Consider the following 12,966-nt stretch of genomic DNA (forward strand, 5'->3'; position numbering starts at 1 on the left):
CAAACCTAATTATGGAGCCAAATATGATTCCATAATCTACTCTTAATGTCTCTGTGTTAAGAAGACAGATACACACATGTGTAATATCCACATTTACATGCCTCTGTAATTATGGATATGCTAGGGCTCTCATTTGTTTCTGCCACTTTATCTTAGGGGGGTTGCTTGCAGCTTCATCTGTCTGTGAGAGATCTTTGGTTCTGGCAGCGCTCAAGGCCAGGCTGGACAGAGCCTTGGGCGACATGATCTAGTGTGAGGCATCCCTGCCCATGGTAGGGGATTGGAACTAAATGATCTTAAGGTCCTTTCCATTCTATGATTCTGTGATTCAGTTTATCTCATCTTTTTCCCTCCAGTTGGCTTTTCTTGGCTCCCTTTGCAGGCATTTGGCATGCTGAGGCAGAGACATTGGTCAGTCATGCTGGTGGAAGTGCAGAGGGCTGGTAGCACTTGGACTCAGTTTGATCTGTTGGAAAAAAGGGAAGATTACATTTCTGTTTTTATTCTGTTAATGGCCATTAATTCTTGCTCCTGTTTTTCACGTGGATAGACCACACCTGGCAAAGCTTGCATCCTTTCCTTTCTGAGAAAGTCCTCACATAACCCATGCAAAATCAGAGGCAGAGGTGGAAGGGCTGGAACAAAAGCGGTGTTGGAGACAGGAGGACCATGTGGAGAGGAAACACCTTTCTTCTTCTAATTCACCCAATTAACGAATTACATGCCTTAGTTAATACTTTAATAGGTAATCTGTGGATTACAGGCATTCACATATGGTCATTCCACTCACAATTATCCTTATCAGTTAAGGATCTCATGCTGTATCTGTGTTATACCCACGCTTTTTTTGTGTCTATATCCAGGTATATATTACAGATGGGAATTTTAGCAGTATGTTTAGAATTGTTTTGCATTAGAGAGACTGGTTTGCCTGGTGCTGGAGATAGAGGCAATATAATATATCCCAGAAACACAGCATGCCTATGATTGGAAGGGCCTCTGAAGTTCGTCCAGTCCACCACGCTACTCACCTGAAACAGGGTGCTCCTGGTTGTGCCTGGTTGTGATCTGGACATCTTCAGGCTATCTCTGATTCTTTATTAAGAGACAAAGTTCATTTGTTTTGCTTGAAAGGGAAGCCCTTCTGCCTTATTTCTGTTCTGATTGACATAAGTTGGGTGAAAGGGAGAGGGTGTTTCCTATGGGATCTGTAGTGTGGATGAAAAATATCTGTCACAGTCATTCTTTTCAGCTCCTTGCCAAAGGCAGGTTGTTCTTTCAGAATACCATCGCCACAGGAAGCAGCTAAGGCCGTGGTCCAAAGATGCGATAAATGTAGCTCAAGGGCTCTGAGCAGCAAATTAAATACACTACTGGTGCATGATACTGTTCCAGTATAAACTCATTCTCCTGGTTCGAATTTGTTCAAAGACAATTTGCAGTGACTTAATTTTATCCCAGCAGACTTTGTATTGCATCATTCTATGTCACTTGTCTGAACCATGTTGGATTTTTACCCATCCTGCCTTTAAGCTGGCATGAAGAAAAGGGAAAAGGCTTAATTCTCACTTTGTGTGATCTGGTCCATTTGATAGAAGTGTGTGATCAGATGCTTGTTCCTGATCCACACCAGACTTGTGCTGCTGGTGATCTGGCAGTGCACTGACCATGACCACAAACACACTTGAAATTTATTTATTTTTTTTTTGTAAAGCAATAATGAAGAAAAAGTTTGGGGCGTCTTTTTTTCTAATTCCTAATGTGGGTTAGCTCAGTTCAGCGCAGCTTGCTGTGTGCCAGGCTGCTGGTTTTTTATGTCCCATGATGGATTCTGGAGTTTCACTGACACTTCTCATAAAAAGCAAGTTTCTGACCAAAACTTTCCCTCGGGTGTAATGTGGGTTGTCCATTGGCCTCTGCCCCAGAGGCAGCTGCATTTCAGTGGTGGCATATATAATCAAGGGAGCAACCCGGGAGTCTTTGGAGTGAAAGGTGATATCTCACCATTAAGTATTGCTGTATAGTCTCCAGTGCTTTGTGGTGAATGGTTTTAAAAAGATGGAGTGTAAAGAGGCTTCCAGGATTTCTGATATTTTGCAGAGATAAAGATTTAACAGTATGTCACATGAGACAATGTGAGATCCCAAGATAGATGTGAGGTTTGAGAAGATGTGAGCTCCGCTTCATATTTACTATGACAGTCTCGACTCATGCCTCAGTTTGTGCTCACTTGAACCTCTTCAATAGCATTGTTTTTTCTTTTTACATCTTAAGGCATTTTGGACTCCATTGATAATATGAAAACAGTCTCAGTAGTGAAAGTTATGGCTGGGATAAGTGTTATGGGATTTGGGTAGCATTTCTTAATATTGCTTGAAGGTCTCTGCTCGTGCTCCTTGTGCTTGAGCAAATTAGGAGAGCAGCAAAAATGCTGGGCAGCTCACCTAGCTTGCTTGCATTTGTCTAATCAGCATTTGCTTGTTACTAATATAGTTGCTCCAGCCCTTAGGGCAAATGCCATGCCAAGTATTATGCCCACTTAATTTCATGGAAAATCCCAAATAGGTGGATTTCTCTCCTGGACTGTGGGTTCTCACATCTGTGTTTGTCCTCAGCAAATTCTCAGTTTAATCACTTTATAGCCCTGGCATCTGAATACTTGCAAGCATGAGTAGTTGTCTGAGGCAGAAGAAAGGAAGTTATTCAAAACCCTTAATGGCAGGCATCTAGTATAACCCCAAGGAAGGTCTTGTACTTTAGGCCTTTGCTTCCAGAAGTGTTTGAGGTGCCCAGAGGAGCTGATAAGGAACAGAGGTAGCAAGGCTGAGCACACAGGCATTTGATTATTTCTCAGTACTTATCAGAGGAAGCACGAATCTCTCCCTAATTAAGAGCTAATGCCAACTTGTGTGAAATCTGTTGTCATGCACCTGTGAATTATCCTCCTCAAATTTAACTTGACTGCAGGAAGCCTGCTGGCTGTAACACTTTCTCCAGGAGCTTAATTCAGATGGTAAAACACCTCTGTAGCTGTTTATTGAACAGAGCTCAATGCTGGTGAGGCCTCAAAGGGCAGTTTAGGTGAACACAGTCTAGACAGCCCCCATCTCTTCAGTGCTTAAAAAGAAATAGAGGTCTCCTGGAAAATCCACTTCCTCCCTAGGTTTCCAGATCTGCACATTGCCAGCTAAGGCAGAAGAGCTGCTGGAGGAAAAGTGTTCATCACTGTCCCTTCAGCGTTTCTGCAGGCAGTCTACAGAGGGGAGAAGGGGAGGTTTCCAAAAGAGGTTACACATTCAGAAGCCTGAAGTGAGGTTTCCTAATTAGTCAAAGCACAGATAGCCTGCCCAAACAAGAAAGACAAGTATGATATCCCTGCACCCAAGTCATTTAACTATTAACCCTGGAGGAAAATAAGGAGATACCTAAAACAATGACCCAGTTAATTCAGCATAGTGTTTGAGCGCAGGGTTATTTGTTGCTACCTGCGGGTCTGGTGATATCATCATCTGCAGGCTCTCAGCAGAACAGGAGGCCAATATTTTTAAGTGGGATTTTAAGGTAGATTTGGCACTAACTCACCTGGCAGTAGTGTAAAGCAGTGACTTTAATCTGTTGCTTTCTTTTACTGACCTGGAGGCACACTGCCAAGCAGGGATGAGTGTTTGGGTATCATGACCCTGAGTCTGGGTCCAAGACCCACAGCTAGACTTTGGAGCAGAAACCTGGCTTTTTAGCCACCCTCCATAAAACATTACCCTGTGACTCAGAGCCTAAAGACCCTTGCCAGTTCAGAGCAGTGAGTTTTATTTCAGATCCCATTCAACACAGGGTCCCAGGTGGGTAGGTTCATTATACTGGTAGCTGTGGTTCCTTCCCTGAACCGTTGGTGTCTGCGGACTCATCCTGCTGCCCTGTGTGCTGAGTTAAATGCTGTCTGCCAGAAGCCTTCTTTTTCTTGCCAGCAGTGAGAGAGGTTAAAAACCTGTGGGTGGAGGCCAGCACAGAGTGCCCATTGTACATGCATGCATACCAGAGCAGTAACTCCCTGGAATGCTGCACTGCCGAGCTTTTACCACCTTGTGTTTGTGTTGTAGCCCAGGAGTGTGTGTACATTGTGTTCCTCTCCAAGGAGATTAACAGTGATGTGAAATGGCAGCTAAATAGCACAGCCTTTCTACTTTTTTTTTGTATTGGACTGGTTGGAAGAGGAAGGTAATCCTGACTCCCATCACCTCTATAGGTGCAAAGGAGAGGCAAGGTGCAAGGTTGGTCAATTAGGTGGAGCAGCTCCTTGCAATTGTGTGACTTTAACATACTAACTGCGTTAGTACTTCGTGGCTACCACACGGTAAACACTTGGGTTCTAAACTATGTCAAGGCATTAACCAGCCCACCCTACAGTAGGCTGGAATGAAGTAAGCTTGATCTTTGTTTCACAGGTGGTGAAATGGAGACTTGCTGAGTCAAGGCAGCTGTGCAGGAGACCTTGGGTTTGTTAATTTTTCAAGATCACCTTAAATGAGACAGTGGCAGCAGCTCTGGGAAATGAGTCTCCTCCCTATTGCCAGAGGATGTGCAACTGAAGCATAAGTGTTTTTCTGATGTACTTCTATCTCTTATGAGCTATAGAAACCACATCTAAGGCCAGATGGCGATTCAAGCTCCATGATAGTTCTTTCCCTTTTTTCTTTTATGCTTGAGCTGTCATCTTGTGCTATTTGTGGGAACTTTATTTGAATTTGTGTCTGATGGGACCTGGTGGAGGTCATCCAATGATTTCATGGAGCTCTAGGATTCTTAGGACTTTCCATTAGTAACCATATGTGCCAGGGTTAGACAAGTGACCTATGGCCACACTTCAGCAGACATTTGGATACATAACTAATAAAAGGCACTTGTTATTCATGTTTTTTTGAATTTTAAGATCATGCAAGTTATTTTCAAAAAGCAGAAAGAAGCCAGTGGTACACGGACATGTGATTTTTGTTGGTGAGCTGTACTTTAAAGTAGTCTACACTGATAATGCTGTTACGATTTGGTAATACTTAGCAAGATCACTTTTGTTTCCTCTTTATGATTTATTGCCACTAAAAATCACCCAGGATATCCCTGCCTGTGCTCATATTTTGCTTGAATTTGCTCGGGGGGGAGGCGGGGGTTGGCAGTTTAGCAGAGCCAATCTCCCAAACAAGGGGGTTCCGTCAAAGAGTAGGTCTGCACCTTCTCCTGGCAGCGCTTTCGTGTTCCCTTCGCTGTATGCCAGAAGTGATACTCCTCTAACCCACCAGGGAGTTGTTTCTGCTAAAGTAGCAGAAAATACCTTTGTTTCAGTTTGAGATACTCTTCTGCTAATCTTGTAGACTAAACTGTCTCGCCATGATGGGGCATGGCTATGTAGGGGATTTTAGGGAGGGCGTACAAAAGCACCTCAACACCTTTAAAACAGCAGCTTTCTTATGTGTATGTGTTTGGTTTTTTTTCCAACCAAATGTTTGGTATTTGGCTTTTTATGCCATCGGGTGGTACATATTTTTCCCTCAGTTCAACACTCAACTTTGGCCAAGGCTTTGTGAGGTCCTGAATACAAATCCTTCCATCTCAAAAGGTTCAGTCTGTGATGTTTTAAAGAAAAGTTGACAGTTAAAAGGATGAGAGCACAGTCTTAGTTTCACTCAGGCCTCACCACCATAGGTACCCAGGGGCATGAGGAACTCTGGAAAACACTGGGTTTAGCTTTCCTCCATCACCCTCTATACTTGGGTTCCTGATAGCCCCGCAAGAGGCCCCACTGCATCCTCTTGCACTTACAGCATCCCAGGTTGTGTCTCGGCCTGCAAGCAGTGTGTGCCTGGCCCAGTTTGTAACAAGTAATTCACCCAAAGCAGAGTCCCCGCAGGATACTGGCAGCCAAGGGCATCTCTGACTTGGGAAGCAGGGAAACAGGGGGTTTGAAACTCTGCATCCTGATTCATAGGACAACACCATGGTTTTTAGTGCTCTGGTCACTGGGTTATTGTTTAACCTGAGGCAAACGTCTGCCTCTATTTTTTCTCCCTCTGAAACCCCTCTGACAGCAAGCACTTTGAAATAATAAAGAGGTTTGTGGGTGTGGAGAGCTGGCTAGCTCCTCATTTATTTCTCAAGTCCAGTGTGAAAGGCTTTTGCATTTACAAACCATTAGTATTATTTTTATATACATATATATCTCCATTTTCATCAATTTACTATTCCTTGCTTTGCAATACCAGATCCAGTTCTCTGAAATGCCAGCCAGCCTTCATTCCCATTTGCTTCAAGGAAGGTCCTTGAGATGCTGCAGGGGAAGCCCAAGCATGCCCTGTTTCAGTCATTTCCACACTCACATTTGATATGTATACACATGCTAACTTCCTTTTTTCTTCTCCTTTCCTTTGGCAGTGGCAGATCTGGTTTCTTCTGAACAACTTGCAGCCTCTGTGCGATCCGGACGTTGAATTCTGTCAGACAGATACCATTTGCTCCCTTGGATTGTGCCTGCCCGTGCTCTCCTCATCCCCTCCTGCGCTCCCCTTCCCTCTGATAAAACTCCAGGGCGCTGCTGTATTGCTATGGAGCCCAGGGAGACTTTGGGCAGCTCCCGGCAAAAGGGAGGCGAGGCAGACTTTCTGCCAGCCACTGTCACCTCCGTGAAGCCTCCTCCTGCATCCAGCTGTACAGGGGAGACGATGCTGCCCTCAGCGGGCTCGGGGAAAGGGATCGCGGTGAGCAGTGAGAGGCTGGAGCCTGAGGAAGAGGATGAGCTGGGTTCTGGAAGAGACGTGGATTCCACTTCTAATGCAGACAGTGAGAAATGGGTGGCGGGAGACGGCCTGGAGGAGCAGGAGTTTTCCATCAAGGAGGCTAACTTCACGGAGGGGAGTTTAAAGCTGAAGATCCAAACCACCAAGAGAGCTAAGAAGCCCCCAAAGAACTTGGAGAACTATATTTGCCCTCCTGAGATCAAAATCACCATCAAACAGTCTGGGGAGCAGAAGCTTTCCAGAGCGGGGAAAAATAGCAAAACGGCTAAAGAAGAGGACAGATCACACTCCAAAAAGAAAGTAAGTCCTATTCTTTCCTTTTCTAACTCTTTCTCCTGAACACAGAGGGAGAGAGGATAGGATTAAACCTGCTCAAACAATTCATGTCCGAGACATAACCTTTGCAAGGCTTATAAATCCCCGCTTGGCTGAAGAGGAGGTAATAGAGAGTGGGTATCATCCTGTACTGTGGGGATGGTTTTGAGCTATCCTTCAGATGAATCAATTCAGAAGGGATCAAAAGTTCAGCTGGGCCTATTCTATTTTCATGTGTAATTGAGATTTAAGATTAATCATTACATGAGTGATAAATGAAGGAGCCCACTTCTGAACTGCTTTGTGTCTAAGCACTAATGCTCAAGCCTTTTGCGGTTAAAGATTTCAACTACATTTTTAAAATACAGGTATTTGCACAGTGAACAATTGAATCCATTCCTGTATACCGGGCAAAGGGCTCCATTATTCTTGATTACAGCATTGTGCTAGCAACACTATAGTTATGATTCAGAAAATACTTCCATTACAAGTCTCATTTTCTCCTGGATGCATATCATTTTCTTGAAATATTCTTCTGGAGAGAAATTTTTGGTTCTTTCAATTCAAGTAAAAATTGATGTTTTTATTTTTTTTTCATTTAGTCAAGGAGAGGAAGAGGGAGGAAAAAATATTTTTTCTTTTTATGACCTCTGTTCAGGAGCACTTTTTGTTTTGCTGTTGATTTTTCAGCAATGTTGTCCCCTACACTTTAAACAAACTTAGTTTGTGTGTTTTAAGCAGCACTGGTGTGGGTTGGGATACCTGGTGACTATCATGTTGTTTTGGGTGTAGTGGTGTTTTCTGTCCTAGGCGTTTGACAAAGGAGCTTTGGTTGGGTTGAGGCGTTATCATAGTACAAATACTTCTCCTCTGTTTCCTTAGTAATACGTGGGCATCATGATGAGTTCAGACAGGAACACAGATCTGATGAAAGACTCATGAGTATCTCCCAAACCTGGACAAATCCATCACATTCAAGTAGGCGTCCGCTGGTTACAGCTCAGGGCATGACTTGGCTTTCCTACTCATGCAGCTTAGATCCCTCTCTGTGCAGAAGATCCCCACTTCTCCCATACCTTATACACTTGATGGGTGCTTGAAGGGCTACTCAAAGCCTTGAGAAGGTCAACTGCATATGGCTCTCCTTGGAGACATTGTCCTTGGCAGACTGACTTAGATGAGAATTCTTCTAACTCTTAATCACTTTTTGAAACATCAACATTTTCCATTGACTCAAGGGAAGGCACAGGGAGGTTAACACTGCTCACTCTGGAAGTACTTCTAGAAGCTGAACATGAAAAAACAACACCCCGCCCCCCAATTATTTTTTTTTTCTTAGAATCCAGCTAAATGGCATACTGCATAGAACAGCAAAGTTTTGAGGCTGTAAAATACTGAGAAGAGATTTTCTCATCTACTGAGAAGGATGGACTGTTATCTTAGCACTGAGAGATGTCTTACTTCCACTTGTCTTTCCTCCCTGAATACTTGCAGAGGTCTCAGGAGAACTAGCGGTTGTGTGAGACTATGCTCATTGACAGCAAAGGTGTCACAAGCAATTCCTCAATGGCCATACAGGGAGAAAAAGACTTGCAAACCACTGGCTACCATGCATGGACTGTGGAGAATATTACTTCTTATAAATCAGAGCTTTAATTTCTGTTTATGACTTAGTCTGTGGAAGGTACATTCATTCTTTCATGCGGACATCCAAAAAGGTTAACTGAATGGAGAGAGAAGTTTTACAAGGGCAGGCAGTTACATGCCAAAGGGGAATGGCTTTAAGATAAAAGAGTGTAGATTTAGATAAGACATTAGGAAGAATGTCTAATCTGAATCTACAGGTTGCCCAGAGAAGCTGTGGTTTCCTCATCCCTGGCAGTGTTCAAGGCCAGGTCGGACGGGGCTTGGAGCAACCTGCTCTAGTGGAAGGTGTCCCTGCCCATGACAGGCGGTTGGAACTGGATGAGCTTTAAGGTCCCTTCCAACCCAAACTAGCCTGTGATTGTATGAATAAAGTATAAGAAATCTATGTGCAAAAAAACCCAACCCCAGCAATAACAAAAAAACACCTTGTAGTGTGGTTACACTCCGGGTGAGGCTTTAATTACAGAAAGATAAGGTGTTTGAAAGAAACAGATCATGGCCCAAATGTGCCTGCATCCAGTTTGCACTTGTGCTGTGAGGTCCGGCCTGGCTGGTGCTGTGCTCACACCCTGCGCATAGGCTGGAAGCGTTCTGGGACAGTGCTGGCCTAATCTGGCCATTAAAACAAAACAAAACAAAACAAACCCCAACCCAGCAGGTGGATGCTCTGAGCAGATGGGGAGAGGGCTGCTGCACCGGCACATCCATTAGCATAACACCCAACGGCTGCTGTGCGGCAGCTGCTGGGCCAGGGCCAGGGCAGAGGAGTCGCAGTCAGCGATCTGGAAGACCCCAGTGCTGTAATCTCAAGGGATTTGGTGCCTGGAGACCTGCAGCCTGCATGGTGAATAACCAGGATGGTAAATAACCTGCATCCCTGCAGCTGAAGGGGTTTGGTGCACGGCTGCCTCTTAGCTTGTGGGTTGCAGCATCAGGCTTTGGCTGTGAACATCTTATATCAAGGGGTGATGGAAGGCATTACAGAAGAAGGAGGTTGGAAATTAGTGTGAGAAGGGTTCCAGTGCTCGCAGTGAGATTGCTTTCATGGCAGTTACAGCAATTTTGAGGGGAAAATAGTTGGGATAAATCAGCAAGTTGAAACTCAAATGGAACTGAAAATGTCTGGTCCACCTGTGGGTTTCCCTGGGAGAGAGGAGCATACAAATGCCTACTGCATGTACTTGATTCTACCGGTTTGGGTATTTCAGAGTTAGGCTGTTTGATTCCCTGTTGCTTTAATCAGCACAAACTCAAGAAATGCAGCTACTGACAGCAGCAACAGGGAGCAAAGAACTAAAACTGTGGGGCAGATCATCAGATGGCATCGTGCCACTGTCCCCTGTGGATTTTTGCCAGAAGAGTTTGGCTCAATGGACCCATTTCCCTTGTGCATGGGAGCAGCATCATTAATTGAATTTACCACCTTGCTTATGGATGCAGAGCATATATACAGGCCCCACAGATCCCTGTATAGGGACAGAGAGCTGAGCATAACCTGAACTGCAAGTGCCATGCTTGTGTCTCTGGTGGGTGGGAGCCATTGCCACCCTTGGAGCCTCATGGAGCAGCACCTGAATTTATCTTTCCCCTTGAAGGGGAGCAAACTGTTATCAGGACTTGAACAATCACTCAAGTTTGTTGCATAATAATTTCAGCCACATCTTTGGTAGTCCCCAGTGCTTTGAAATACCACTTCAGCATTCTTGCAGGAGTTTCAATACACACAGCACAGAGGGCAAGTAATGAAAACATGGAAGCAATTTAAGTAACAGCATGGGGGTACACAAAGAGCTGGTAATGCCAGCAGTGTAAAAGAAGCCTGTGAACTGAGGATAGAGCATTTATTCAGTGGCCACTTAGGGAGAAAGAAGATATGCCTGTTCCTAAGTTTTCCAGTGCTCTGCTAATTAGGCAATAGAGGCTAGTGCCTGATTTCTAAAGTTGTGGTCCAGGGAGTGGTGGTGATTAGAAGGGGTCTCTGTGGAGAGCCACGATGCTCATGTGCTGAAGCCTATGATTTTTTGCCTTTGATTCCAGCTGCTACACTATATTAAAAGACATAAACATACATTAAATACTTTCCTCATGTTGCTTTTCCGTGTGAGCAATCGCCCCGGGGATGTTATGCGATCATGAATGGGAGGGGAGGGAATCCAGGAGAGGATCTTGCTGGGTGCGGTTGCTGATGCCCTGGAGCGAGCGGGGAGGAAGGCAGGGGATGAGAGTGCATCAGTGTTGGGAATCTCTGCTCTGTCAGCTTGAATGCTTGGCTACAGCCCAGTAACTCTTGGGGTTTCTTTTAAGTCCTGACCATGCCAAGTTTCACATCAGCTTCCCCTTCTAAGAGTGAAGGTAGTTTCCTAACCCCTTTCTGAGGGCTGCTCGGTAGGTAAATCGTAGCTTGGGCTGTGTCTGTGGTCACTCATGCAGCAATTGGAAAGTGCACAAGTGTTCTGTAAGCATTTGCTCTTATTTCAGCCCTTTGGTGCCTGGGGTTGGAATGGGCTGAACCCTTGCCACTTCTAAACCCGCAAATGGCTCCATTCTGTTTAGTCTGATTGGACAGTGAGGGAAGAAAAAAGCTGGGAGACCAAAGGGTGTCCTTCTGGCACATTGGGAAGCCCCGCTGCCACTGCTCTCCCCCCGGCAGCAGGGTTGCTCGAGTCCAGTGTCCTCAGCATCACCAAAGGTGCCTTTTCCTTTGGATAGAGAAGCATGCTGTCAGTCTGGAGAGGCACTGAAATTATGGCACCAAGGCAATGAAGCAATCCATCAGCATTCCCTGCCTGTCATGTAACATTTAACAAGCCCCAGATGATTAGTATGTCCCTCATTTTATTTCTTCTTTTTTTGTTGTTTTTACTTTATTTTTTCCCCTCCATCCATTTGCTGCTCTACTTTCTTGTGTCTGCAAACACTTCATTTTGTTACCCCTTTGTTTCTTTCCAAGCATACCCTGACAAAATTTCTTTGGAGCTTCCATCATACGCATAACGTCCTGCTTCGGTGGATGTAAATTCTTTTTATTTTTTAATTATTACACTGGAGGTTTTTTGAGAGCTTGGGGTGAGTGAATAAACTTTATTGCTGAGATATAAGCAGCAACAAGTCAATTGGAAATAAAGCTTCCTTGTGTGTAGTCAGAGGAAACTCTATCCTTGGATTTTCTTGCAATATATCTAATTTTTTCCCCCTTGAGTTCCTGTAGGTATTTGCTGTTTCTCTGCAGGAAGCGACTTTTCAGTTCGTAGTCTTCCTTTCCTCTGCCCCACACACTCAGCTTTCTCCTGTGGTTCACCTTTCTTTGAAGACTTTCCACTTCATATGTTTTCCCCTTTGCACCCCTCCTTCTTCCAGATCATGAGGACTTCCCTCGTCTACTTCCCCCTCCTTTGCATCCCTGACTGCACATTGCACTTACCCTCCAGGTTCTCATGTGCATCTGCAGTTCTTGTTGGATTACCCCTGTGCTGGACTCCTCTCTCTTGTGATTTATGTGCATGATAATCCAATTGCTCATAGTGCATGTTTATTCCTCTTTGCTAAGGGCATCCCCATGTGAGATGTCCTCTGAGTCAGCGCTTCCTGTGTGATCCCAAAAGTGCCTCCAGAGTTGATGTAAGTGCTTGCTCCCTGTACTGCCTGTGGCTTGGCAAAAGCAGGGGGAAGGCACTTGCACATTTCTGGTGGTACCTGCTTGAATTAACAGGTTTTGATTTACACCTCATTTTTCTTTTTTTATTTCCTTTTCCCAGAGGATGGAGCCTCCATAACCCTTTCAGCCTGAACCCATTTCTGTTCTTGTTTGGTTCCCGTTCTTGCTTGGCAGAACCTTGAGGCTGCTCTAATGATGCTGCTACCTGAAGCTTCTACCAGCAATGTAGACCTCAGCCTCTACCCAGGTTATGAAATAAGCCTCAGAAGTTCCAGTACGATATGAAAGTTTTCTAGTTGCATTTGAGGTTAAACCGGCTTTTAACCAATTGAGAGACTAATTCAGAGTTGCTTTAACAGGCATGAGGCTCCTGGCTTTTTTACAGTCTTTCTACACAAACATATGGGTGCAAAGCTACACAAACTCAGCTCTTTGATATTCAACCCAGGTTTCTTCTTGGCTAGCTTTTCTTTCTACCCCATTGTTAAGGGCATAAATGAAACAGCTGCAGTTTGGTGCCCTCCCACCACAACTACCTCAGGCTTCCCCAAAAAACAGAGCAGGAAT

The 12,966-nt window shown here is 44.7% G+C and overlaps 1 protein-coding gene across 3 annotated transcripts in view; it reads left to right on the top strand.

Annotated features, from left to right (window-relative positions):
• Window positions 1-12,966, top strand: part of SETBP1 (SET binding protein 1) — a 269,163-nt gene that overhangs the window by 10,064 nt on the left and 246,133 nt on the right. For all 3 annotated transcript variants that reach the window (XM_057398577.1, XM_057398579.1, XM_057398580.1), the window contains exon 2: window positions 6,421-7,082. In XM_057398577.1, coding sequence (XP_057254560.1) covers window positions 6,591-7,082 — 492 coding nt within the window. In that variant the 5' untranslated portion in view covers window positions 6,421-6,590. The remainder of the gene's footprint in view (window positions 1-6,420; window positions 7,083-12,966) is intronic.

The sequence above is a fragment of the Pezoporus wallicus genome, unplaced genomic scaffold (genome assembly GCF_028554395.1).
Source record: "Pezoporus wallicus isolate ANWC-B61680 ecotype Strahan unplaced genomic scaffold, APGP_CSIRO_Pwel_v1 contig_8473, whole genome shotgun sequence".
NCBI lineage: Eukaryota > Metazoa > Chordata > Aves > Psittaciformes > Psittacidae > Pezoporus > Pezoporus wallicus.